At 42.4% G+C, this 25,084-nt stretch overlaps 1 protein-coding gene across 13 annotated transcripts in view; it reads left to right on the top strand.

The window, feature by feature from the left end:
• The window catches only part of CALD1 (caldesmon 1), a 236,554-nt gene that overhangs the window by 164,642 nt on the left and 46,828 nt on the right, over positions 1-25,084 (top strand). The window contains exon 1 of one of the 13 annotated variants that reach the window (XM_073319394.1): positions 6,324-6,619. The exons of the other annotated variants lie outside the window; for them this stretch is intronic. Coding sequence (XP_073175495.1) covers positions 6,573-6,619 — 47 coding nt within the window. The 5' untranslated portion in view covers positions 6,324-6,572. Of the gene's footprint in view, positions 1-6,323; positions 6,620-25,084 lie in introns of those variants that run through there. 13 annotated transcript variants of the gene reach the window in all.

Here is a 25,084-nt window from a genome sequence, read left to right as displayed (position 1 = left end):
AGACATTATGGCATCTTTCATTTTCCTGGGGAGTGAACGGTTTAAAAATATTCTTCAAACAAGAAGCAGCTGTTAATGTCATTCCAGTGGATTTTAACAACAAACACATTTTTTTCCCTGCAAAATGCCAGTAGCTTTTAAAGGGTTTTTACAAATCCACTCTTTTCTGAGCAGTGGCACACAGGAAGGAAGAAAGCGTAATTAGGTATTCCGTATCTCTGAAGCAAGTCAGCTGCATTTCTAAAACCTATTCCCGTTCCCATTTCAAAGTTGCCTAAGACTGGGAAAGGAATAAATATCAAGCTACTGAAACATTTTAACAAAAATCTAAAATGTCCGATGGCCAAGTAACAGAGAGAGGCTAACGGGCAGCATGATGGCAGATGAAATCCAGTGTGGACAAATGCAAAGTAATGCACATTGGAAGGTATGATTTGAACTCCTCATACTCATTGACTGGGTTCTGAATTAACTGTAATCTCTCTGGAAGAAGACCTGAGTTACAGTCTGATCAGCTCATTGCAAACCTCTGCTTAACATGCAGGAAAGGTAAGAAACCAACCAAACAAAAATGTTAGGTTCTTCTTCGAGCGGCCTCTGCCTTTTCCCGCTCTTGGGATGCGCCAACAGTGCAGCTTAGCTCGGTGGAACCTTCTACTAGCAGTGCCTTTTGGAGTGCTCCTGGGCCCCCTCCTACCTCTCTCCTCACAGCTTCGAACATTCAGAGGGTGGGACTGTGGGAGGGATGGTGCCTCAGTTTCTTTACTAAGGATCTTCGTTCTCTGGTCATTGGTTCAGATACGTCAGAACTGAAGACAAGGAAACCAGATGTAAAGAGGTGCACTTCTCGCCCTGCCACTTTCCCTGTTTCGGACACATATATGTGTTGTTTGAGGGAAGGTCCTTTTCCTTCTTATTGCTCCATATGCAGCACCTTCATCCGATGGCCAGAAAGGGGCACTGGAATCGCATCAAAGCTATGCTATTGAAGGAAGCATTAGTGGCAAAACTTTCCAGCTCTGAAATGAAGGGCTCTGTAAATACTGGCAGAACAGAGCTGCAACCTGCCCCGCCTCTCCCCAAAAGGGGCTAAAATGCCCAGCAAAGTCCTTGCACAGTGGTTGGCCTGCTTGACTGGAGACAGTCCTAAACTGCTTGTCATTAGTCTGCAGACATCAGATTCAATTGAGCATAAATACTCCACCTCACAGGTGTTGGCCTTTGAAAGTCATCAAGATTGTCACAGTTTCAGGGCAACTGCACCTCTGTTCTGCCCCTGGTGTTCCCTCAAGGGCACCCACTCTAGGCTTCTGGCTCCCAGCCGTCACCTTTTTTGGGTGGAGACCCATGTCCCAGTCGTTCTGACTGGGGGAATCTTTACGGCTGCGCAGTTCCCTGCCTACACTGTGATATCTCCAATAAGTTGGGCTGCCTAAAAGGCTAGTGTCTGTTCTTTACTTTCTCTCCAGGGGCTATGACCAGTTTGTTGCCCACAGCTATGTTACCACACAGCTCCTTCTAAGCAAGCTCTTTTATTCTTAAGGTGAAAGCACTGCAGAGAAAATATATTAAAAACAATAAAAGATCCTACACACATGCCAGCAGCTTACCAGAGGTCACCCCCAACTGCAACCTATGGGCCTTAATACTATTAATAGTAGGTATAGGTCTCACTTCCAGATTTACTGATTGCTAGTGGTGTGATGGGTTGGATCACAGAAACCCCCTTGGGGCTGCCAACTGATGTGTTGAGACTACTTCTAAGTCTGTTTTCCCTGGCAGCTTGGGACTTCAGTGCCCTGCCTGGTTTGATCCAGACCCGTTAGCCTGCTGCAAACCCAGACCCAGGTCCGAACCATCTCCCCTAAAAGCAGCAAGCTTAACTGAAAGCAGTTTTAAGAGGTGTTCCTGTCTCTGACACTCAGATGCCCAACTCCCAGTAGAGTCCAAACCCCAAATAAATCCATTTTACGCTGTATAAAGCGTATACAGGGTAAACTCATAAATTGTTCGCCCTCTATAACACTGATAGAGAAATATGCACAGCTGTTTGCCCCCCCAGGTATTAATACATACTCTGGGTTAAATAATAAGTAAAAAGTGATTTTATTAAATACAGAAAGTAGGATTTAAGTGGTTCCAAGTAGTAACAGACAGAACAAAGTGAATTACCAAGCAAAATAAAATAAAACATGCAAATCTATGTCTAATACAGTAAGAAAACTGAATACAGATAAAACCTCACCTTCAGAGGTGTTCCAGTAAGCTTCCTTTTACAGACTAGTCTCCTTCTAGTCTGGGTCCAGCAATCACTCACACCCCCAGTAGTTACTGTCCTTTGTCCCAGTTTCTTTCAGGTATACTTTGGGGTGGAGAGGCAATCTCTTGAGTCAGCTGAAAACATAATGGAGCGGTTTCCCAGGTGTTTAAATAGACTTTCTCGTGTGGGTGGACACCCCTCCCTCCCGCTGTGTAGAATCCAGCTACAAAATGGAGTTTTGGAGTCACATGGGCAAGTCACATGTCCATGCATGACTGAGTTCCTTACCAGCCAAGCCACATTCCTGGGAAACCTCAGATGTGGATTGGAGTCTCCGAGTTCATTGTTGGCTTAAGGGCTTCTTGATTGGCCACTTACTGAGGATAGTCTTTTCTCAGGAAGCTGACCAACTGCTTCACTGAGGTTATTTAAAATTAAACAAGTATACAGCCCATATTCATAACTTTGGGTACAAAAATGATACATACATACAAATAGGAGGAATAGATTCAGTAGATCATAACCTTTACAGAGATATGTTTCTTGGCATATGTAGCATAAAACGTATTCCAGTTATGTCATATATACATTCATAAGCATATTTCCATAAAGCCTTATGGGGCGCAGCGTCACAAGTGGTACTTAAATTAGAGTGAACATAAAGAGTGAGCGAGGTGGTGGAAATGGTGCTCCATTCCCGAGCCCCACTGTGCAGGGGTGGCCCAAGTAGCCTGGTGTCACTGTTTGCTCCCCCTGAACGTATACCAGCAGTTTTCAAATGTGGGGCATGCCTCCCAGCGGGGTGTGGGAGAGGGACAGAGGAACATTCGGGGGGAGCAAGTAATGATGCCATGTGGCTTGGGCCATCCCACCAAACGTTCCTCCGTGACCACTTAGGGGGGCACTTCCCACAGTTTGGTATATGTTCGGGGGGCGGGGTAATGCCCTTACATGCCCCTCCCCCAATCCACCCATGCACTCTTCTACTTTACAAAAAGGCAGAGCTTTTCTTCCAGAGAGAAGGTATTAAAAAGCTTTACAGGAACAGAAAGAAGTACTGCAGGAGAACGTGTGTCAAATAGTAATGTTCTTTCTCAACCTGATGGACCTTATGACTTCGACTACATACATAACTCCATATGCCCGTCTAAAAATGAGGCCTCTACAGCATTGGCCAGCAAAACATTATATACCATACATGAAACTGACTGTACCCAGGGATGTGTTCCTCTCTCATATGATGGAGTCAACATCATAAGGTCCTCACAGGAACTGGAAGTCAGCCTTCCAGAGAGGTCAGATTTGCACCTAAGTCCAGATTCTCTCCACATGACAGCATGGGCCATACGACTCTGACAGACCTAGAACTGTCTTATTCAGAACAAGTACAAGAGTGTCTATTAAATACCAGGAAACAATCAACTCACTTGTGTTATGATCATAAATGTAAAAAGGTTCTTTTTGTGGCTAACTAATAATAAACCCAGCTTCAGCTCCTATTCAATCCATATTTGAGTACTTACTTCACTTGAAATCCTTGGGATTCCCCATATCCTCTGAAAAAGTATATCTTGCAGCCATCTTGGCTCATCATAGCTTAGTCTAACAAAAGACTGTATTTAGCTATGATAAGGTAAAAAAAGATCCCTGAAGGATTTAATGAACATCTACCCTCTGGTTAGACAACCAACATCTAGATGGGACCTAAACCTTGTTCTTTTTCAACTCATACAACCTCCTATGAGAGAATGTTCCCTGTTTCATCTCTCTATTAAGAAAGCTTTTATTGTTGCTATTACATCTGTTTGAAGAGTGAATGAGCTGCTTGCTTTCAAAAAGATAAAGTGGTTCTTCATCCACATTCAAAATTTTTCCCCACAGTGGCAACAGAATTCCATCTTAACCAGTCCATGGACTTGCTAGTATTTTTCCTTAGGCCACACTTTCCTTCTGGGGAAACAATACTACACACCTTGCATTCTGAGAGAGCATTAGCCATCAACTAGACTGTTTGTCTCTTATGGGAAAAAGAGTGAAGGCCAGGCAATGACATCCCAATGCCTTTCTCTGTAGGTTAGGCTCTGTATTGATACCTCTTCTGTTCCTCTTCCAGAAGAGCTTAGAGGTCACTGAACTAGAGTGAAGGCTGTTTCCTTGGCCTGTCTCAGACATATTCTCATATTAGAAATCTGTAGAGCTGCCACTTGGAGCTCAATGCATACTTTCACAAAATATTATTATTCCTTAGATCTGGCATCTGATCACGTGCATAATTTGGTATAGCAATATTATAATATTTATTTAACTAGGCCTTCTCATCCCAGTGTCTGAAGGGAGGAGCACTACTTGCCAAACTCCCAAGTGTGGGAATGTGTGGAGGCTGCTCAAAGATGAAATGAAGATTACTCACCTGTTACTAAAGTTCTTTGAGATGGACTCTGTACATTCACACTCACTGCCCATCATCCCCTCTTCCTTGGAGACATTGGAAGGAAGGGGTGGGGGGGGGGGTTGGTATGCCATGCCCTCTCTTTTATAGCCCCTCCCCACTGTAGAAATGGAATTCAATGGTTTGACCAGCCCCAGTAATAAGTTATATAGAATTTTTCACCATGAAGGATTGCACACTGTGGCCCAAAATTTCAAGTGTCTGTACACTTTGCACACGTGCAATGCCCAGTGGAAGGAAAATGAATCAGAGTTTCCTGCACGTAGACTTCAGCTTGTGCATGTGCATTGGGAACTGAGGGCCAGAACTTCAGCTGGTGAAAACAGCTGTAGCTCCACTGAAGATGTCAGCTCCCTCAGTTTACACCAGCTGAGGATGTGGCCCTGAGTCTGCAAAAAAATTCACCCTGTTGGTTATATTATAAGACTCACCCAACCATCTTTAAAGCAGAATGCAACAGCTGTTCTGTGCAAATACTACACAATTAAAACTGCAAAGGGAATTTCAGGGAGGCAGAATATAATTACCTGGTTTGAAATTCGATCAGAATGCAAATTAGTACCACTACACTTGTGAAAAATGGGGTGGTATATTTTAATAACTGCAGATAGTGAGAATATCGATTTTGTGTAAAATCCATCGGAAAAGACAGCACCTCCACTAGCATTATGCAGGAAGGACTGGTTCAGTGCATACTCAAAGGTCAGAGTGCCACCTACTGAATCAACCTCACTACTTCTTGAAGCACTATTGATTCTCCCTGGAGGCAACCCATCCAAGTATTAACCAGCCCCAGCCCTGTAGTTTGAGATTTGACAAGATCACAGCCTGGAGTAGAATAGCTGCAGGATCACACAATAAGTTGTTTCAACATGTTCGCAGGCTGTGTGCTGTGTTAGCTTAGAAGGTTATGAGAACCGAGCATGTGGAATTATGGTAAATGATGGTGTCTCAATTTATATGACTTTGTTTGCATTTATGTTCCCTGTGTTATTTACTGGATAAAAGGGCAGAATGCTGAGGAGAGTCTGTGAGGTTAGATCCCACTGCAGTCACATGTTTACTTTGGTCATCAGTGAATGAGAATGTGGTGGTCAAATCCTGACTTCAGAGGGGACTGGGGCTGCTCCACACTTCCCAAGATTTGTCCCAGAGAACATAGAACTGCTTGGAAACGACCCTCTGGCCTTTTCAGCTGTCCGATCCCCACTGACCCTTTAGTGTTTAGCCTGGACATGAATACTTACGCTTACGTATTTATACAGTGATTTGTAATTAGCAAGGAGGCTAACATAGACCCTTGTTTTATACTCAGTTACATGTATTCTCCCCTACACAAGCTCAGTCGGCTGGAAGCAGGTGTTTGTTAATAAACAAACACCTTTGCGCTGTATATCTAATTTCAACTCCTCCGTTATCGGCAAACTGGCTGAAACACGAGCACTCCTGGTGAAAACCCTAGGGAAGACTAGAATTTGTTTACCAGTTACCTTACTATCCAGCAGCTGAGAAACCTGTAGGAATTTGTTACTGTAGGTATTAGTCCCAGACATCACAAAGGGGCTCTATTAGAGAGAATACAGTAAAAAAAAAATCTGAGATCATATGATCATAGTGCAGAGGGACCCAGAGGGTGGTGGATATAGGATAGATAACAAGCCTGGTAGTGGGAAAATTCAGACTGTTATCATAGTGCAAAGGGGCTGACCAAATGGTTAGCCTGTTGGCTGGAAAGAGCATCCAACAAGCCTCATGTGCCTGAAAGGATAATGACATTTTTACTATCTCATTCCACGCCCTGATCATCCATCCATTAGCTCACTGAAGCTGGCAGCTGCTTGCACTGACTCATCCATTACAGACATGATCAGCAGATCATACTGCAGGCAGAACTTGTCAAGTCTCTCCAAGTGAGTTCCCAATTTATTGTGATATTTGTGTGACTTTTAGCTCCTCGGTTTTATTTAGAAAATGTTGTGTGATTGTAATGGGGGAGGGAGAGCTAGAGACAGAAGAGGTTGCAGTGTGTTCAGGAGTTGGTTGAGTTTAGAGTAAACATCGGATGGGTACAAAGTTTTTGCTGTTCTTTTTGCTGGACAGCATTTTGTTGTAAAAATATCAAGTTGGGCCCTTTCCTCGCCTTAATTGCATCTATACCTATCTTTGATTTCAAATGTAGAACTTAAATGGCTTTGCTTGGAGGCAGTAGACAGCAGAATATTTCTCCAGACAAGTTATTGATTAAAGTTCTGTGGCTAATGAGAAGTTTGCAGAAGTCACAGTTTATGTGAAAGCTGACCATTGCCTAAGCCTCTGAGTAAATAACAAAGCCCTTATGGCACAATCTATCCCAAAGGTGGGAGGCGTGGGAGGGAAGAGAGTGGAAAAAATCAATTAGATGATATGATATTGCCAAAGAAATTGTCCAAATAACATTTCCCAAGATTTTGTTTGTCCTGTATTTTGCCTTCTCTTAGTTAAATTATAAGGGGCCAGTAATGGGTCTGTACTTATGTTTGGGAAGTGCTGTGAATTAGTGCAATATAATGTTTTGTTTGTAACAATATGAGCCAAGGTTTTCAAAAGTGAGCAGTAGCTTTGGATGCCTCATTTTTTGAAGTGCCCAACACCATAATTGTCAGAGGGTGGTTGGTTGGTACATTTTGGAAATCAAGCCCTTTTAAGATGTATCAAATCAGGCATGCAAAATCCCTAGTCATTTTTGAAAACATTGGTCCAGCATAATGATAATCCAGATCCTGTGAGTTGAATGTAGCTGCTTTGTGCTGCCTCCTTGATAGAATCTTTCCACAGAACCAGCCTGCCCAGCTGTGTAATGATCACCCCCATCAATGGCATAGAGCCAGTATAGAAGCCTCCCTCCTGACAGTGTAAGGGAAGTGGGTGGGCTTCACCATATGCTGCATTTTTGGCACCATTAGGAGCCTGTGTAAATTTGAGCAAACCCGGGATGTTGTTATATACTGTGGGGAACTGGCCTTGCATACAGGGACCGTGCACTGGAGAATGCAGTGGTGAGCTTTGCACTACCTTTGCACACCTCCCCTGACCTGCAGAGTGTGCAGTTCAGCTAGACACTGGTATATAGATTTTCCTGCCCCTGGGAAAAAAATCAGCAATATTATGCCTTATGCATCACAGACCACTGTAAGGCCCATTTAAACTGCCAGAGCGTTGTAATGGGAGGTTAGTGCCAACGAGTATCGGCCCATAGAGATTAACACTGATCATGAGAATGGGGAGATGGCAAGTGAATGCTGTGAACTGCCTGTGTGCTTGATTCTCCTCTCACCCTCTCCTCTCCTCTCTGGTGTAAATCTGGAATAATTCCATGTACATCAATGGAATTATGCCTGTATGAAATTGGTGTGTAAGGACAATCAATCCTTCTGTGTTTAGTGTCTGGCTTATTGTGTTGTTGGTTGCCCACACTTTGAGATATCAGTATTCTTTTCCAAGTGCTGCATCAGTACAGATATAGGTTGACAACCAGAAGCAGTTTTCCTCACAAGCAGTACCATTTTTTTCTGATGAAAAGTTTTTAGTGAATTAAAAATTGTGGACATCATTTTATGGTGATTGTTTTGTCCACAAAGCATCTTTGTGACCTCAAGCTACCAGTGACGAAGACATCTTTACCCTTACCCACAAAGTATCAGTCTACTCCAAAGCACTGTTTTGTGTCTTCATGTTGAAATTCTACCCTTTCTAATGCTGAGACTCAATGTAGTCACTCCAGGTCCTCTTACTTTGCCAATACATCTCAGTATGCTGGGGGGAAAAAAGGAATATGACATTTTTTATAACTTTGCCCAGTGGAGGCTCTTCAGGGGAGGCAAGTGAAGCTTTGCCTTCTCTGTTTTGAATTAGATACAGTATGATCTTTTGCTTCTTGCAAATTCACTCCGATTGTGCCTTTACATATCAGTTTCACTACCTCCTTTAAAATGTCACCAACCTTCACGGCACACTTGTAATACTCAGAAAAATAGATATGCTAAAAATATATTCTTGATATCATATTGATTTTGTTGTTTCTAAATAAACTGGATATAATCCTTTCAGCATGCAGCACGCTGAAAATATAAAGTAGAATCTTTCATCAGAGCCAGTGAATCACTCATGATGACTTGAAAATGTGGAAACCTGGGTAGAAATTTCTTAGTAAGTTCTTAGGGCTGAATCCAACTCCACTGAAGTCAATGGTAGTCCTTCCACTGGTATCACTGAAGGTGAGATTGGTCTTTTAGATTGTTAATTCCTCTGCATAGGACCTGTGCTGTCCGCCAGCAGGTCACGGATTTAGCAAATTTGATTTTTGCATTGGATACATGTTCACCAGTTGATATCTATGCACAAATTTCAGCACAGGGATTGTTCGTGAGCATTTGTTATTTGGAATTCACTGTTCAACATTTGGAATCAGTCACTTAAATCATTTCTGTTCCACACTGAATGATCATGCAAAAAGTAAGAGCGGTGCTAGCAGAATGGGAGAGAGTCTTCAGGGAGCAGTTGAGATGCTGGGGATTGCCATAATGCTGTCTTTACTGCTTCACCCAGGCAATGGTGACAGCAGTAGCATGGTCTACATCACCTGATAAGTAGCATGATCTGAAATCCTGGGTGTAGGATCACTGCTGCTGCTCATACTGATCAGTTTTATTAATTAATTCATTTTAAATCACTCGCTTCTTACTCTCTAGGCTCTCCCTAGTTTCCCGCCATTCTCACTGCCATGCCCTCATGGACTATGACCTGAATTCTCCTTGGACTTGAGGCCCCTCTACGTCACTCTGGCAGGGTAAAGGCCATAGAAGTGTGAAGTGGGCTTACTGTAACTGAGACGACGTCTACACTGGAAGCTTGGGATGCGAGTCACATACCCGCCCTAGCTGTCCTTGAGCTAGCGCGAGTAGAAGAAGCAGCATAGCCGCGCTAGAACTGGTAGCAGCTGCAGAGGCACAGCTGAGCTGTGCGGAGAACATTACCCACCGAAAGCTCGATGAGAGCTAGCGCAAATATGGGTACATGAGCAGGGAAATCACCCCCTAACTTGCAGTGTAGATGCAGCCTGAGAATCAAGACCAATATATGAGATGGCCAGATGAGCACTTTTGACACACATATGCTTGTTTGCACATGGCCAGTATTTATTTTTACTCCCATGTCTTGTAGTAACCACAATAGCAATTCAAGTTGCCACAAATCATGAGGCGTCTAGGGCATTAGGGTTTTAGCTCAACAGGTCAATGAGGACAGTGACTATGGCAAACCGATTGCCCCATCCAAGATTTGTAGCTGGGTTTAGAAACTTTCCAGTTTAATGGAGTCGGAGAGATTCACTGGAAGATCTGAATTATTTTTTGGGTCAGATCACCAACTCCAGTGGAAAAACCTGAGAGAGGAGGACAAAGAGGAAAATTCTGCAAGGTTCAGCTCTCAAAGGTTTCCCTGGCTTGTTCCATCAGAAGAGGTCTGCTCCACCACACAATAATCATGGGGTTGAGTGGCCAGAATATGCAACTTCCCTGAAATCTGTATGGATTTGGGGAATCTGCTAGAGACTGGAACCGGTATACAGTGGTCCTGTGCTTCTACATTAGCTCCAGGTCTTCATGGTTGTCCTCAGTGGGAAGTAGATTGCCAGGATTACAGCCTCTGTCTGCATTAACTTTTGAGGAGATTCTTCACTGGTTGCATTAGGAATTATGTTCATAGTGAATCTGCCTGCCATGTTTCAGTTCCAGTCCTTTCTCAACACACAGGTATAGAGTTGAAACTCCTTTTTGACAGAAAATTTGGGTTTCAAAAAAACCCAAAAATTTTCATGAAAAGTGTCAGTTTTCCTTGGAAAACTTCAACTTTTAATTAAAAATTAAACAATTGAAAACGGAAACATTTTTATTTGGCAAGGCTGCCTTGGTGCCTCATGGGAAATGTAGTTCAGGTGCACATGTCTGCATTTCCCCTCTATGAGACAGGTTCCCCCAACAGACAACATTTTCCATAATGCACCACAGCCAGGGACTCCAATGAGGCACCATGGTGGCTCAGCAAGAGGAGAGACTGTGGTGCATCATGGGAGATGCGGTTTGGCCTGTGATCCCCACCTATAGAGGAGAATGAGGGTATGAGGCTCCTAATTTAATGTTTTGGTTTTCAGTTAAAAGTTTTCAATCAAAATTTGTATGTTTTGTTTCTGAAAATGTTCAGCTTTCAATTTTTTACCAATCTAAATATTCTGGGGACACCCGCCTCCCCCATCCCCTGTTGTGACTAGCCCTACGCAGATCCAGTCCGTGGGGCCTGTGGCAGTGGAGGTGATGGTACCATGAAGGCAGCTGAGCCACCTTCCCCCCCCCCCCCTCTTCCATGTGGACAGGGAGAGGTCAGGGCTTGGATCATGGGTGGGATGGTGTGGCCTTGTAGCAGCGAGGATTTATGTTACCTCATTTCTGTGTTGTCAAGCAGCAGCCTACAGGGTATTGGCTTCAGTTACCCTGGGATCAATAACGACCTTTTATATGTACGTTTGCCAATACAATGACCATGTACATTCATATGGTAAGAAGGCCAAACATTGCTGTGTCAGTAAATGAGCATCCACTCCTTTGTATGCGCCCTTTACTATGCTTTACTAATGGTGGCATCATGCTTTGGGGTGCCCACAGAGTAGCAAGAGGTTTCAGCTAGAATGATCAACAGAGAAAGAGTTCGGTGGGATTCAGAATTCAGACCCCATTGAGATGAAGGGGGCAGTTTCTTTTCCTCACAAACGTGTAAAAATAGTTTAGCTTTATTCCATGGGCTACGTTCTCCATCCTGTAGTGAAGAGAGGGGGTGTGGAGAGCTAGCTGAGGCTCCGTGATCCTGGTCAGAACTTCCAAGGAGCCCCTCTAACTTACACTGGTGGCACAAGGTCCTTCAAGTGACCTTACACCGGAGGAGGATAGGGCATAGCAAGACGCTGTTCTGCCGTGAACCTCCCCACCCCCTGCTTATCCCTGCCCAGCCCAGCAAGCTTCCACCTCCCCCTACCCTAATGCACAAGAGGCAGCTGTGCCCGGTCTACCAGTAGAAGCTCCCCTGTTCAAAGAGACTTCTCTGCTGACCATTTCTGGCCAGTTTACCTCTCCTTTGTTCCATTGAATGGCACTTAATCGACTGGAGAATCCAAACCTATATGTTCAAAAAACAAACAAAAAATAATTCCCCTCCCTGGGGCTACTAACAGCAGCTTTTGAATATTAAAACTTAGATTTAAATACCTGTTACTTTTCACTCCTTTTTGCATTTCATTTCCTTTGCACCGTGAATTGGCTTGCTTTTCTGCTTTGTTTTACTCTCTGGTTCTCTTTTGCACTAATATTGTATCTGTTTTCTTTGGGATTCCAACACAGGAGACTCTTGAAAGAAAGAGAACACTGATTTTTCTTTTTCATTGATGATGATTTTATTTTTTAATGCCTCTGACCCTGCAAACTCTAATGCTCATGACTAATCCCAGGTACTTAATTAAGGTTACTTGTGGTTATAAGTGTTTGCAGGATCAGGGCCATAATAATTTACATCTATAAAGGTTTTAATACATTCCTCATGCATCCAACCCATTGTTTTCATTTTACAAAATCTGATAAAATGTGAAGCCCAAACTGAGTTGATGCTGCCCCTTTAATTTAAGACTCAGACTTTTTCTCTCCTCCGTTGTTTTATTTTTTTAATTGCTTGTTTTGTGTGCTGATGTGCGGTACATAGTGTTAAAGCAACTATTGGGGCCAGAGCTTTACTGCATGGAGAGTGTCCTAATAAGGGAAGAAAAACAGCTCTTATTGATGAGGTAAGAGAAATCAGGCAGTGGATAATTTTTTTGCTGATTGAGAAGGATAAGGTGTGGTTTGGCAGGTACTACATTGGTTTGGCTAGTTGCTGACACAGTTTGTCTCTTTTACAGTTCAAATCCCTTGCAAAACAGACAGTCAGGAAGATCTTTTTTCTTCTTCTTCTTTTCACAAACCCTTAGCGTGGCCATAAAATCTCAATGTGACGCAGCCTGGATGTGGTAATGAGAATTTAGTACAAATCTAACAGTGGTGTATTGTAGTCACTTCTGAAGAAAATCTGGGTCTAGCTCAACCGACATGTTTAAACATAATTTTCCATGTGTCTCATTACATATCTAATGAATCTAAAGTAATTTTCCAAGCTGTCAAATATCAGAATATTCATGCTCTAGTTAGAGAAATTACAGCCCAATTTTCTCCATTCCCAAATCTCTCTCATCTGATGGGAAGTCCATACTTCAGACTGCAGCCATTCTAGTCAGTACTGCAGATTGTTCAGCTGTTGTTTTGGGGTTGTTTTTCCCCCAAATGCTTTGAAATTTCACATTAATTAAGTTCAGCATTTTCAATAACAAGTTAAGTATGTAGGTCCAAATTCTGTACTCGCCCCAGTATAAATCTGAAGTAAGTGGTGTTACTCTTGTTTAAACCAAAACTGAAGGTAGAATCTGATTTCTGTTGTCTTTTCTTTTTCTGTCTCCATTTGTTGCTTGCTGACTGAAATACTGAGCCAAGTCTTTGGCCCCTCTTAAGTCCATTTTGTATTGCTCCAGCAGCACAAAGGGAGCTTAAAGTTGTTTTAAGGCAGCTGTTGAAGATTTCTCTAGTGAAGGGAATCCTAATTTGGCTTAGTCCTGTTGGGTTCTGGGAAGTGGGCAGGCACAAGTCCACCCACGGGTAAAGGCTCCTGCCCCAGCCTAAGGGGAGGAACCACTGAGCCCGGGAATCGAATAAGTACGGGGGACAACAAAAGAGAAAACAAGGACAGGTGTGAAGGTTAAAGGGTCAAAAATAGGGAACTGGAAGGGGACACCGAGCAGAGAAGCCCGGACAGTACCCACTGCTCCTCGAAAGTGTCAAGGGAGCCAGCGGACCGGTTTGGCTTAGTGGCAGAGAGGTCATTCTGAGGTGGACTGAGAATGAGGAGTGGATATGTTAGGGCAGGTGTGACTGTTATATGCCAAATTAGTGCAACTCTAACTTGTGCTGGCAGCCTATTTATCTGCTGGATATGGGACTGGGTATAGAAATGGCATAACATGACCTATTTGCTCCGTCTCCCTCAGTACACCAAGCTTTGTTCTTGGAGACCTAGCCTTTTGCATTCAAGAAAACTAATGATTCAAGTAGTAAGTGTCTAGCTTTCACTGACATTTAACTTTTTATTTTCTGTTTGAGAAAACGCTTGACTGAGTCTTTCAATCCCTCACAGTGTGTTTTTTCTTTTTAATTTAATAAATCTACAGGACATATCCTGTTATGGTGAGATTAGTTTATTATAGGCGTAGGATGTGAAAGATAAATTGAGATGATAATAGAACAGAAAAGAAAAATAAAGTCGCTATAGTAGGGAGTGGTGAAACAATTTAGATAAAGTAAGAAACACACAGAGTTAGGAGTGAGTTACTCTCCTCACACTTTGGTGGGAGCTGTATTAATTGCTATAGAATTTAAAATTGAATTGCAGTCCCTTTTGGGTGCAGAGTAAACCTTCTGAATGTGAACCGAAGCACTATTGTTGTCCTGAGTATGCAGATGGATTGAAACAAGAGCTGTGAGAGCTCTCAATGGGGTGTTAATTCTATAGCCTAATGATGGACTAATTATCATCATTAACTATTTTAATATTGCATCATTTTAGCAGGAACATCCAGCTTTTCTGAGACTGTGACCTTCTTTTCTTTTATAGTCTGACAATAACAACATACTCCTTCACCAAAACCAAAACCTTTCTTGAGGTTCAAGAGTTTGGTTATCATCTTTCTTCTCTTTATTTTTTATTTGTTCTTTATTATTTTATTTTTTATTTATTTATTACCTTTTTTCATATTTCTGTCTTAACCAGAGCAAGAAATATTTGAACTCTCATGACAAAGCCAATGCCAACAGGATTTGGAGCACCAGTCAGTACAGTTAAATTTCTGACCCTGAACTGTGAACCATTTTGAGATTATTATTGTTATTTTATTTATGTGTATTGTGATGGCACCTTAGAAGCTCCTACTTATGAACCAGGACCCCATTGTACTAGGAGCTGCACAAACATGGAACAAAAACATGGTCTCTTCCACAAAGAGCTTAAAGTCTAAATAAGAGATTAACTCCTTGCTGATCAATAGATCACTTTGAAAAGTTATAAACTTAAACAACAATAAAACCAAAAAGATTTGGGGACAGTTCTTTAGCCCATGCCGTGGTAAGCTGTGGGCACTTGTTTTGTCCTGAGTTTCTATGGAAAGTGATGGCGTGTCTTAGAGATGTGAGATAAATACATTTATGAATACAGGATACAAGATCATGGCTTCTGCTTGGTTCATTGTAGCCAAATTGCCTGTAGGTTTTTAGCCATAAAAGTATATTACGTGTTTCTGAACAGGAGGTTTTGGCTTGCCAAGTTCCGTATGCTTTATGTTCAACCCTGGAGTCATTTGGGTACAATTACAGCAATACCTTGCTGGCACCGTTTTCATTATCAACTCCATTTTCTGAGGGATTTGCCTTTATAACTCAGCAGCAGGAGCTTGGGATGAGCAAGATTCAAAAGGCTCAGTGCAGTTGAGATAAGCATCCAAAAATTGTACAGATCGCTTACATGTCAAAACTAACCTCTGGAACAGCCTCAGTGGAACCATTAACATCTATTTATAAAGTAGGGGCCCAGTACAGATTTGGAGGTTCGGTTTGACACCACCTTGGCAGTCCCCATTCCCTCTCCATGACAGTCCAACTCTTTTCCGTGTACAATGGCCTCTCCCCCATAAGAGGCCCCTTCCCTGGCTTCCTCTCTGCCAGGCTTCTCCCCATTTGACTCCCTCCCTGCTACTCTCCCTCCCCCCCCAATCAGGATATTCTGAAAAGTCCTAGTGGGTGGCATCTCTTTTCCCACATTCTGATTCTCTTGAAAACCTCTCACCAGTTTAACTTAGCATTAGATATTAGCTACACTTGATAAACAAGGTGAAATATTTATCATATTTTTGCCCCTCTGCTGAGCTATAGCAGATGCCCAGGGCCTTGCAGATTAGTTTCCCATTGGATAAGAAATCACTTACCCAGACTCTGGGTATATTCTTAGTGCAACTTGTTTTCTTTACCACGTACATACCAGTCCTGGAATAGAAGTGGTCTCAACCACCATGCAGGCAATCACGTCTCTCAGGGATCTCAGCAGAAACACTGATGCCCAATTCTCAGGGAGTAATTCTGCCTCAAAAGTTGACTGTAGTTAAAGAGATTAAGGCAGAGAACAAACTCCCTTGCTGCTTGTCACAGTTCACCCGTAAGAATCTACATAACAACACAGAATTTTCTTCTAAGACTAAAAACTTGTTCACGCACTATACGACCTTGTAAAACTTTGGGTAACAATGCTATCTCTTGACTGCTGCCATCCCTCTCACTCCCTCTCTCTGTCTGACAGTTCTCCATCTTTATGATGCTCATTGAGACTGTTTGTGACCTGAATAGTCACTCAGGACCAAATTTTCCACTCCAGTACCACTCCTTGTAGTTCAACTGAGTACAGTTATAGTTGAGAGCAGAATTTGGCCCTCTGTCTTGGACAGACCTTACTTAACCCTATTCTGTTTGATGACCCAGTTCCAGGATTGCTGTTACAGGAATCCCTTTGTCTGGTGGTGGTGCAGTGGGAGGAGGAGGCTGGCTAGGTGGCTAGGCAGCATCCAGTACTATTGGCAGACTCCATATTGGGCCCCACTGCCACTGAGTTAGAACTAGGATTGCTCAGGAAGTTCAACAATACTTAGCACGTATGTTGCGCTTTTCATCATTGATGTTTTGTACAAGTGTTATTTAATTATTTACTTTGAGGCATATTCTGCCCTAACTTACATCCATGAACTCTCACTTCTGCCAGTGGGATTGCATGAGGTGTATATGAACACAGGTTTCGACCTTTGTGTCCCAGAATTTGGCTTCTCTGAGCATGAAGGATTTTAATTCAGTGATAACCTGGGCCGTGAAAAGGCTGATACTGTTGCTGGGCTTCAAAGGTAACAGGTGTCCATCAGGAAGGGAGTTTATTAAAGGATCGTAGGGGTGAATAAAGAAGCTAGAGATGTCTATTGAAGTGCCATGGGGAAAGGAATAGCAGAGACTACTTGTGTGTTGCAAGAAGAGCGAACCAGCAAGACCTACTGGAGCACTGGAATGAAGAAGGAGGCAGTAGCCATTTTGGGATCAGTTCCTATTAGGTACAGGAAGGGAGATACTGGAGCCTTGGCTGAATTGTCCTGAACCTTTAAAAAAAAATGTGTGAATGTGCTGATGGAGTTTTGGGCAAAAGTTCAGAAGGAGATTCTTTTTGTATCCGAAGTACCCAGCCCTAATGCATTCATTCAGCACTGTGTATTAGCAGTAAAGCATTTTATGTGCTATACCAATGTAGAACAGTAAGGTGGCTGAACCTATAAGTACATTCCAGCAGATGAGCTTACACGAGGGAGATATTTTTCACAGTCTTTTACTTCAAGTAGAGCTGGACTGGAAGTGGATTTTCTGTGTTGTGGGAAATTCTGTGATTTCAAAAACTTTTCTGTTCCAAAATGGAACACAAACAAACATTTCAAAATTTTCCATGAAAAAAAAAATTGAAAAACAAAACAAAATGGTTTTGGGCTTGATCAAAATGTGTAGTTTCTGTAAAAGCTAAATGTTTCATTCTGATTTTGAAGTTTTTTTTAAAATTACAATATAAAAGAAAATAAATTTCTAAGCGAGAAGTCATTTTGAAATGAAAAATCTAAATATTCTGTCCCAAAAATGTTGAAATGTTCCATTTCAACAGATTGAAAAGATTCACGTTGGGGTGTTTTTGTAGATGAAATGTTGTCAAAATTGACGTGTTTCTTCAAAACCTTTTGCTTTCAATTAATAGACATTTTCCTAAGGAAAAACATTTTGCCAGAAAATATCCAACCAACACTTTCTTCAAGCTTTATGACGAAAAAAGTGTTTTCAAATTAAATAAAACTATTTTACTCAAATCTGTCTATGCAGGTACTGGTGTGGCCCCCACCAAAACATTCTTGGGAGGTAGAATTATTCCCATTTTACAGATGGGGAATTGGGGCACAGGGAAATTAAATAATGTATCCAGTGTCACACAGGAAATTTATGAAAGAGATGGGGACTAAGTCCAGATCTTCTGAGTCCCAGTGCAGTACCTGAACCACAAGAAAAAGGGTCCAGTTGAGCTAAAACAAAGCCATCTTATTGCTATGGTTTGGAGGATTGCCTTTCCCAAAACTCTTTGGTTAGGTAGAACACTGCTAACCTCAGTACATCTCTCTGTGAATAACTTTCTCCTAAAGTCCCATCTGTCACGGAGTGTGGGGGAGTCAGGGTCCTGCACCCCCACTTCCTGAGATTCACCGTGACTCTCAACCAGCCAGTAAAATGGATGGTTTATTGGACAACAGGAACACAGTCCCAAACAGAGCTTGTAGGTACAACCAGGACCCCTCAGTCAAGTCCTTTTGGGGGCCAGGGAGCTTAGACTCCAGTCCTGGGGCTCCCTCCGTTTCCCAAGGCAGCTCCAAACTGAAACCCCCTCCAGCTGTCTCACAGACTCTCCCCCTGGTTCCTCCTCCAGCCTTTGTCCAGTTTCCTGGGCAGAAGGTGTCACCTGACCCCAACCCCGCTCCTGGGCTCTCATGTTACATGCTCAAGTATCATCCCTCAAGGAAAGTCTCCCATCCCTAATGCAGACAGTCCCAGTAAAACTCCCCTGCAACATTCCCAGGTCAATACCCCCCAGTCCCTGCTGCGTCACACCATCTAATGTGTGAAAATCTCCCTTGGACATCCCCTTCACCTTTGCAGTGTTGGTGAGACAAAACTATGTTTTTACCATTTGCCTCAATTGTGCTACAGCCTTGCTGCAAAATCCAAGGCTACAGCACGTTATGAGAACTTGGCTAAACTACAGTTTGGTCCCATCTACCTTGCAAGACTGGTGTGTGTTAAGGGAGAACCATGTTGTGACTGGGTCTTCCAGGGTGATAGTTTCCACAGTGTAGGTGGGGCTGGAAGAAAGAGAGTTTAGGCAACTAATTTCTCCTTGAGCCATTAGTTAGAAGTTGTGCTTCAAGAACCCAACTTTTTTCAGCAGTTCAAGTGAGGGAAGCAGCAAGTTAACTTCCTGTCAGTTGATGCTAGTGCAGGGCCTCTCCACCCTGTCACAATAGTTTTTTTCCCACACACTCAGACAGTATCAACTTGATCTATCTCACAGTGCTTCAAGGGGGCGTCAGATTGTGCTGAGACACGCTGAGCCTCTGGCAGCCTTTGAGGGATCTTTGAGGGATCATGGCTTGGAGATGCCTAACCGCAAAGGAAAAGGTACAACTACCTCCTTTCCCACTCCCCAGCTCCCACAACGTGTTTTAAACATTGAAACTTCTGATTAAAAATACCTGGCAGCAGAAGATATTAAATAAAAAAGTGTCATTATGACATGGCCTTAGGCTACTGCTTGCTCAGAGAAAAACAAGAAAATGTAGAATAATGTGCTTCTTTGTTCAGGACTCTGCCAGTAGAGAAATCTGAGAACAATCTGCTATCCCAGTGGATATCATACTTGCTACAATACCCATGCTCAGTGATGGTAGTCAGTGGAGGGCAGAGGTTAGAGCAGAGGACTAGGAGCAGGGATTCATCCAATAGCTTCTACAATTCCCATTTGAAGTCAGTGGAAAGACTCACATTGATTTCAGTGGTCTTTGGATCACATTCTTAAGTTCTGGCCTCAGCTGTACCACTTATGTGGTCTTGGGTAAATCCTTTATTCCTCAGTTTCCCTTTCTGTAAATTGGGATAACAGTACCCATCTTGTGGAGTACATAAAGCTGTTACGATGGTTAATTCACCAGCGGTTGTAAAGCACTTTGAGATTTTTTCATGAAAGGAGCTTTGCAAGTGCCAAGTATTAGTGTAACAATGATTGGGAAATAGCCATCACTCTGAATGTTCATCCTGGAAATTTAATGGATTACACCAGGAGCCTTGGCACTTAAATATATTTTGTATTTAACAATGAATTTTCAGTTACTGTGTCTTTAAAATGTGAATTCTGTCCTGGTGAAAGGGCTCAGGTTTCAATGCCTCTGTTCTTCCACAGAACACGTATTACAGCATGGGCAGTGGTACCACAAGCTTCTGCTACACTAGCCTAACTAGCTCCAATCACTGTTCTGGAGTGATCATTTGTAGGGCTTAGAAAGCAGCTCATTCTCCAGCCATATTCAGTCCTCTGTCTCTCTACTGAGATTGCCAACTGGGTAAAAATGAACAAAGCAATATCTATTTGGATAACTTGCCTATCTACTGGGCTGGACCCAGACAAGTACCATAGAAGTCCTAGGTAAGTGTTAGGTTTCAGGACAAGAACAACAGAGAAGGCTGGGAGCAAGCTGAGCACAGCAGCTCTGAGCTGCCAGTCAGGCGGGAGGGTGGATGGGCGTGGAGAATAGAAAAGTGTGCTGCTGAGTTATGAACAGAGCTTGGTGAATAATTTGTTATGAGCACGTACTCAGTGAATATTGCACCCTTTTCTGCTCAGGAAGAGCACATTTTTCAAAATTGGCTGAGTGATTTAGGGCTTGTCTACATGGCAAAATTGACCAGGACAGCTATTGTAGAATAAACTGTTCTGCAATTGGTATTCCAGAATAAACTCCCCACATGGAAACCATTCCAGAATAAAAGTGATTTTGTTCCAGGATAATTACTCTCCTTTAGAAGTGCACTAATTTTTCCAGAATAAAGTGTCCACACAGGTAGCTATTCCAGTCAATTTTTCCATGCAGACAAACCTTTAGGAAACTACATCTCATTGAAAGACAACGGAATTTAGGGACCTAAGTCACACAGGCATTTCTGAAAAATGTGTCCATATTTTCTTGCAAGCAGATTGTCATTTTCTCTTATTTATTAGTTTTTCAAAATGAATGTTTGGATATTTTCTGTCAATAATTCTTGGTTCTGAGATAATTTGGTAACAAATATTTGATACTTGAAATTGGAGGTATTTTGACTGGACATTCAAGTTCTGCAGCATGTTTCTCTTCCCTAACTGGATAAGAGTAACTCTCAGCTTCAGATTTCCAGTATGAATATTCACTTATTGTGAATTACAAATTCATTTTCCATAAATATTTTATAGTATTCACTTAAAACACTATTTTGGCAAACTTTCCTGCCAGTAACCTAATTTGCTAGAATATTAATGGAAAGTAACTAATAAAGGGACATGAACAAACTTGAAGTATATGTGTTTAAAAATTCAAATGAATATATGCAAAATATATTTTGCACTATTTGTCCAGCTCTAGTTATGAATCATTGTATTGAAAGTTTGCAGCTTTTAAAATGGCCCTTTCTGTAAATTGTTGCACAAACTGGGCGAATCATAGTAACAATAGTGTGCTGTTAGTAAAACTGTACATGAACTTGCATATCTTTATTGGGCACTTCCTTTGTGGGAAGAATTTTTACCTTTCATGAAGGTGGAAGACATACCAGGATTAACTTTCAGAGTCATGCATGGAATGCATCTACCTATAATCCTGTTAGCAAACAACAGGATCAGTGCTCATGATTCCTCTACTGTCTCATTGAAATGGTCTCCTAATCACCTGCACTGTTGCCAACAAGTTTCTTAAGTACATGAAAGAGAGACAGAGGCTTGTTTTTGAAGTCCTTTTTAAAAACAGACATAAGTTTTCCTTAAAACAAATTCTCCACACACAGTATCCATCTAGTGTTTGTGCAGAGAATTAGCTCAGGCAAAACTTTGTGACATCTGATTCTTGTTAGTTCTTTTCCACACACCATATGTTGTAGCGCTGAACATATTTGTAATACCATTTTTTCCCTAATGTGGTTTATTTCAGTTAACATAAGACTTCACAGTCCACTGTGTTTCAGTGTGTGTCATTTGCGAAAGCAGTTGCTTTCGCGTTGTCTACAGCTTTTATTTCAGTATTTAGTCTGCTGCAATGTGAGAGGGGTTGTCACCTTTTTGCAATTTTTTTTTTAGAGATTATTTTCATTTGATGTTCTTGGTGGTGAAGTGATGTCTGACAAAGTTAATTCCTTCAGACTCCTTTTGTAAAAAACAACAACACCATGCTGCATGCATTGTTCATGCAGCACAGACTTTCCTGTATTTCTGGAAACGGTGGTGGGTGTCTTCAGAGACACCTCTGGCCCTGAGCAATAATAAATTACTTCAGGAGACAGCACCACCCCTATATTCTCAGTGGGATCATTCAGAACCTTAGGCCCTTCTATTCACGGGTCCCAAAATAGTATTAACTCTCATCTTCGAGATTACACAAAAAATAGGCCCTGACCACTTGTAGTCATTAAAGATCATGTGGCACTTTTGGCAAGAGTGAGGGAGTTAGCCCTGCCATCCTGAACAAAATGCAGTTTGAGTACATATATTCTACACAATTCCCTTGCTTTTTTGATCAGTTATGGCGGCATTCTTCACTTCAAGTTTTAGGTGCTCAAAGCCAATCAAAACACGGGGAAATTATTTTTTTTATTAAAATTCACAACTTTTGCAACCTCACAGCTTTCTAAGGCGATGTTTGGCTGAAATGTCACATCCACCCTGGCTGCTTGCGTGCATGATGGATGGCTATATGTTGTAAGTTTGTTGTGCAGTTGAGGAGTTTATGAGGGCATTTGGGTGTTGTGATGTGTGGGTGGTGAACACGTGATTGAGGTTGGTCTGGATGTTAACGTTGTCTTAACTGGGTGATTTCCTTGTTTTTAGTGCATGTTTGGATAGGAAATTCACTTGAGCAACCTTAACTCAAAATTGACAAAGCTTTTTGTGCGTGTTATCTATATTGAACATGCTCCACTTGCATATTACATCAATTCTATTTATTTTTCACAAGGGAAATGAAATGCAAGTATTGGTGTGTTAAGAAAGCTGTCTATTTCCTAGTGCAGCACTGTCAGACTTACATGTGCACAGAAAAATCTTCCAAATAGGAAACCAGGATGAAAAGTGGAGGAAGAGATGAAGTTGAGAGGCCAGGGACTAGGTTTCCAGATCAGAGAGACACATTTAAATTTATAAGCACTCAGCTTTTGCATTTCCTGGATCCTAGCTTCTTTCCTATATGCTAATTTGGATGGGTGCATCCGATTTTTTTTTTTGGTTATTATTATCAACACTAGAAATAAAAATAAATTTAGACCACATTATCTGTAAAAAAAAAAAAAAAAAAAAATTACTGCAATTACAGGCCAAAATTCAGATATGAAGCAAAAAGTGGTTTAAGCTCATTCCCATTACAGTCCCACACTACCACCTAGGCCTAGCCTACACTGGTGAAGCTTTGCTTACATTTCTCATTTCTGCTGCCACCAAGGTAGCATGTGCTGGAGGAAACTTGTGCTGTGCGCACCACAACCGTAAATGCTGCTCTGAGCAGAGTTATAAGACTAGGTGCTTAACATACCAAGGGTCCCCTGGAACCCTGTTTGCATTACATCTGCTACCAGGGCTACTGTCAGCAGAGTTGAGCCAGAGGTAGGTACAGTGACTAAGGGTGTGGCTATACTACCCGCTGGATCGGCGAGCAGTGATCAATCCAGCGGGGGTTGAATTATTGCGTCTAGTCTAGACGCAATAAATCGACCCCCAAGCACTTTCCCGTCGACTCCTGTACTCCACTGCCGTGAGAGGCGCAGGCAGAGTCGACGGGGGAGCGGCAGCAGTTGACTCACCGCAGTGAAGACACCGCGGTGAGTAGATCGAAGTACGTCGACTTCAGCTACGTTATTCACATACCTGAAGTTGCGTAACTTAGATCAATCCCCCCATCGGTGTAGACCAGGCCATAGTTGTTTTGTAAAAGGCCTAGTAAAGACACCTGTGTACAATCCCTCAGGCTGTTTACATGCTACTACCATGTGTAAGAAAGTCTAAGGTATAACTGTAGTAGGATGGAGGCTGTTGATATCTTATATAACTTGTATCTTCTTCTGACATCTTGGTGGGTAAGTTATAGGAAAAAACTTCACCTACTGAATTACCAGGAAAGCTGTCTGTGCTGCACTTCTTCTCAAATACAACACTGAGCAGGCCCAGTCCTGCTTAGTATGTGAGCTCTGATAGGATCACAGCTTAATGTGTCTGGGCTGCAGATGGGATGGTTTAATTCAGTAAAATTCTCCTCCTTGCTTGTATTTAAAGAAAGGCTTGGATATCAGGAAAGACTCGATGAGAGCAGAACATTTGTACAGAAATCAGTTCAGTTGGTCAGTAATTGTAAGCTATCCCTTCTGCAATGACTTCAGACTCTTGTGTTTCAATAGGACCTTGATCCACAAAGGGACTGAGGTGTTGCAACTCTGAGTGCCTAACTTTTAGGCTCCGAGAAAATAGAGGAATACACTGTGATCCACAAAGCCTGAGTTAGTAAGCCTAACAGAACAAGGAATAATGGTCTCAAGTTGCAGTGGGGGAGGTTTAGGTTGGATATTAGGAAAAAAATTTTCACTAGGAGGGTGGTGAAGCACTGGAATGCGTTACCTAGGGAGGTGGTGGAATATCTTTCCTTTGAGGTTTTTAAGGTCAGGCTTGACAAAGCCCTGGCTGGGATGAGTTAGTTGCGGATTGGTCCTGCTTTGAGCAGGGGGTTGGACTAGGTGACCTCCTGAGGTCCCTTCCAACCCTGATAATCTATGATTCTATGATTCTATAGATGCCTAGGCCCCTATAGAATGGGGAGAGATAAGTGCTTTAGAAGGTGATCCACAAAAGCCAGTACTCTAGGTGGGAGCCATCTAAGCTAGCCAATGGGAGATGCTGACAAGAGAGGTGTATGCTAAGTCCTGGCCTTCTCATGGAGATAGGCACCTAAGTCCAGCAGGGAGGTACCTATTTCTACTTAGCGATCTAGGGATCCAGAATGGGAACCTGCCACCTAGAGTCAGGCAGCTTGGGCGCCTAAGGCATTATTTGTGGGAATGAGTCAGGCACCTGCATCACTCCACACAAAATGGCAGGAGGTGCTGGTGGTGCCCAACTTGCTCCTTTTAGTTCAGTAGTTAAAGTACGTTCCTGAGCAGTGGGAGATCCCTGTTCAAATCCTTTCTCCCCACCCACCCCAAGGCAGAGGGAAGAATTGAACCTGGGTCTCCACAAACCAGGTGAGTGCTGTAATCACTGGACTAAAAGTTGTAATGTGGGCACACCTCCACCTCCTGCCAGATTTTGAATTTGGATGGGTCCTGCTAGGT

This window comes from Lepidochelys kempii, chromosome 1, assembly GCF_965140265.1.
Source record: "Lepidochelys kempii isolate rLepKem1 chromosome 1, rLepKem1.hap2, whole genome shotgun sequence".
Taxonomy (NCBI): Eukaryota; Metazoa; Chordata; order Testudines; family Cheloniidae; genus Lepidochelys; species Lepidochelys kempii.
This window is presented reverse-complemented; position numbering and strand designations above follow the sequence as displayed.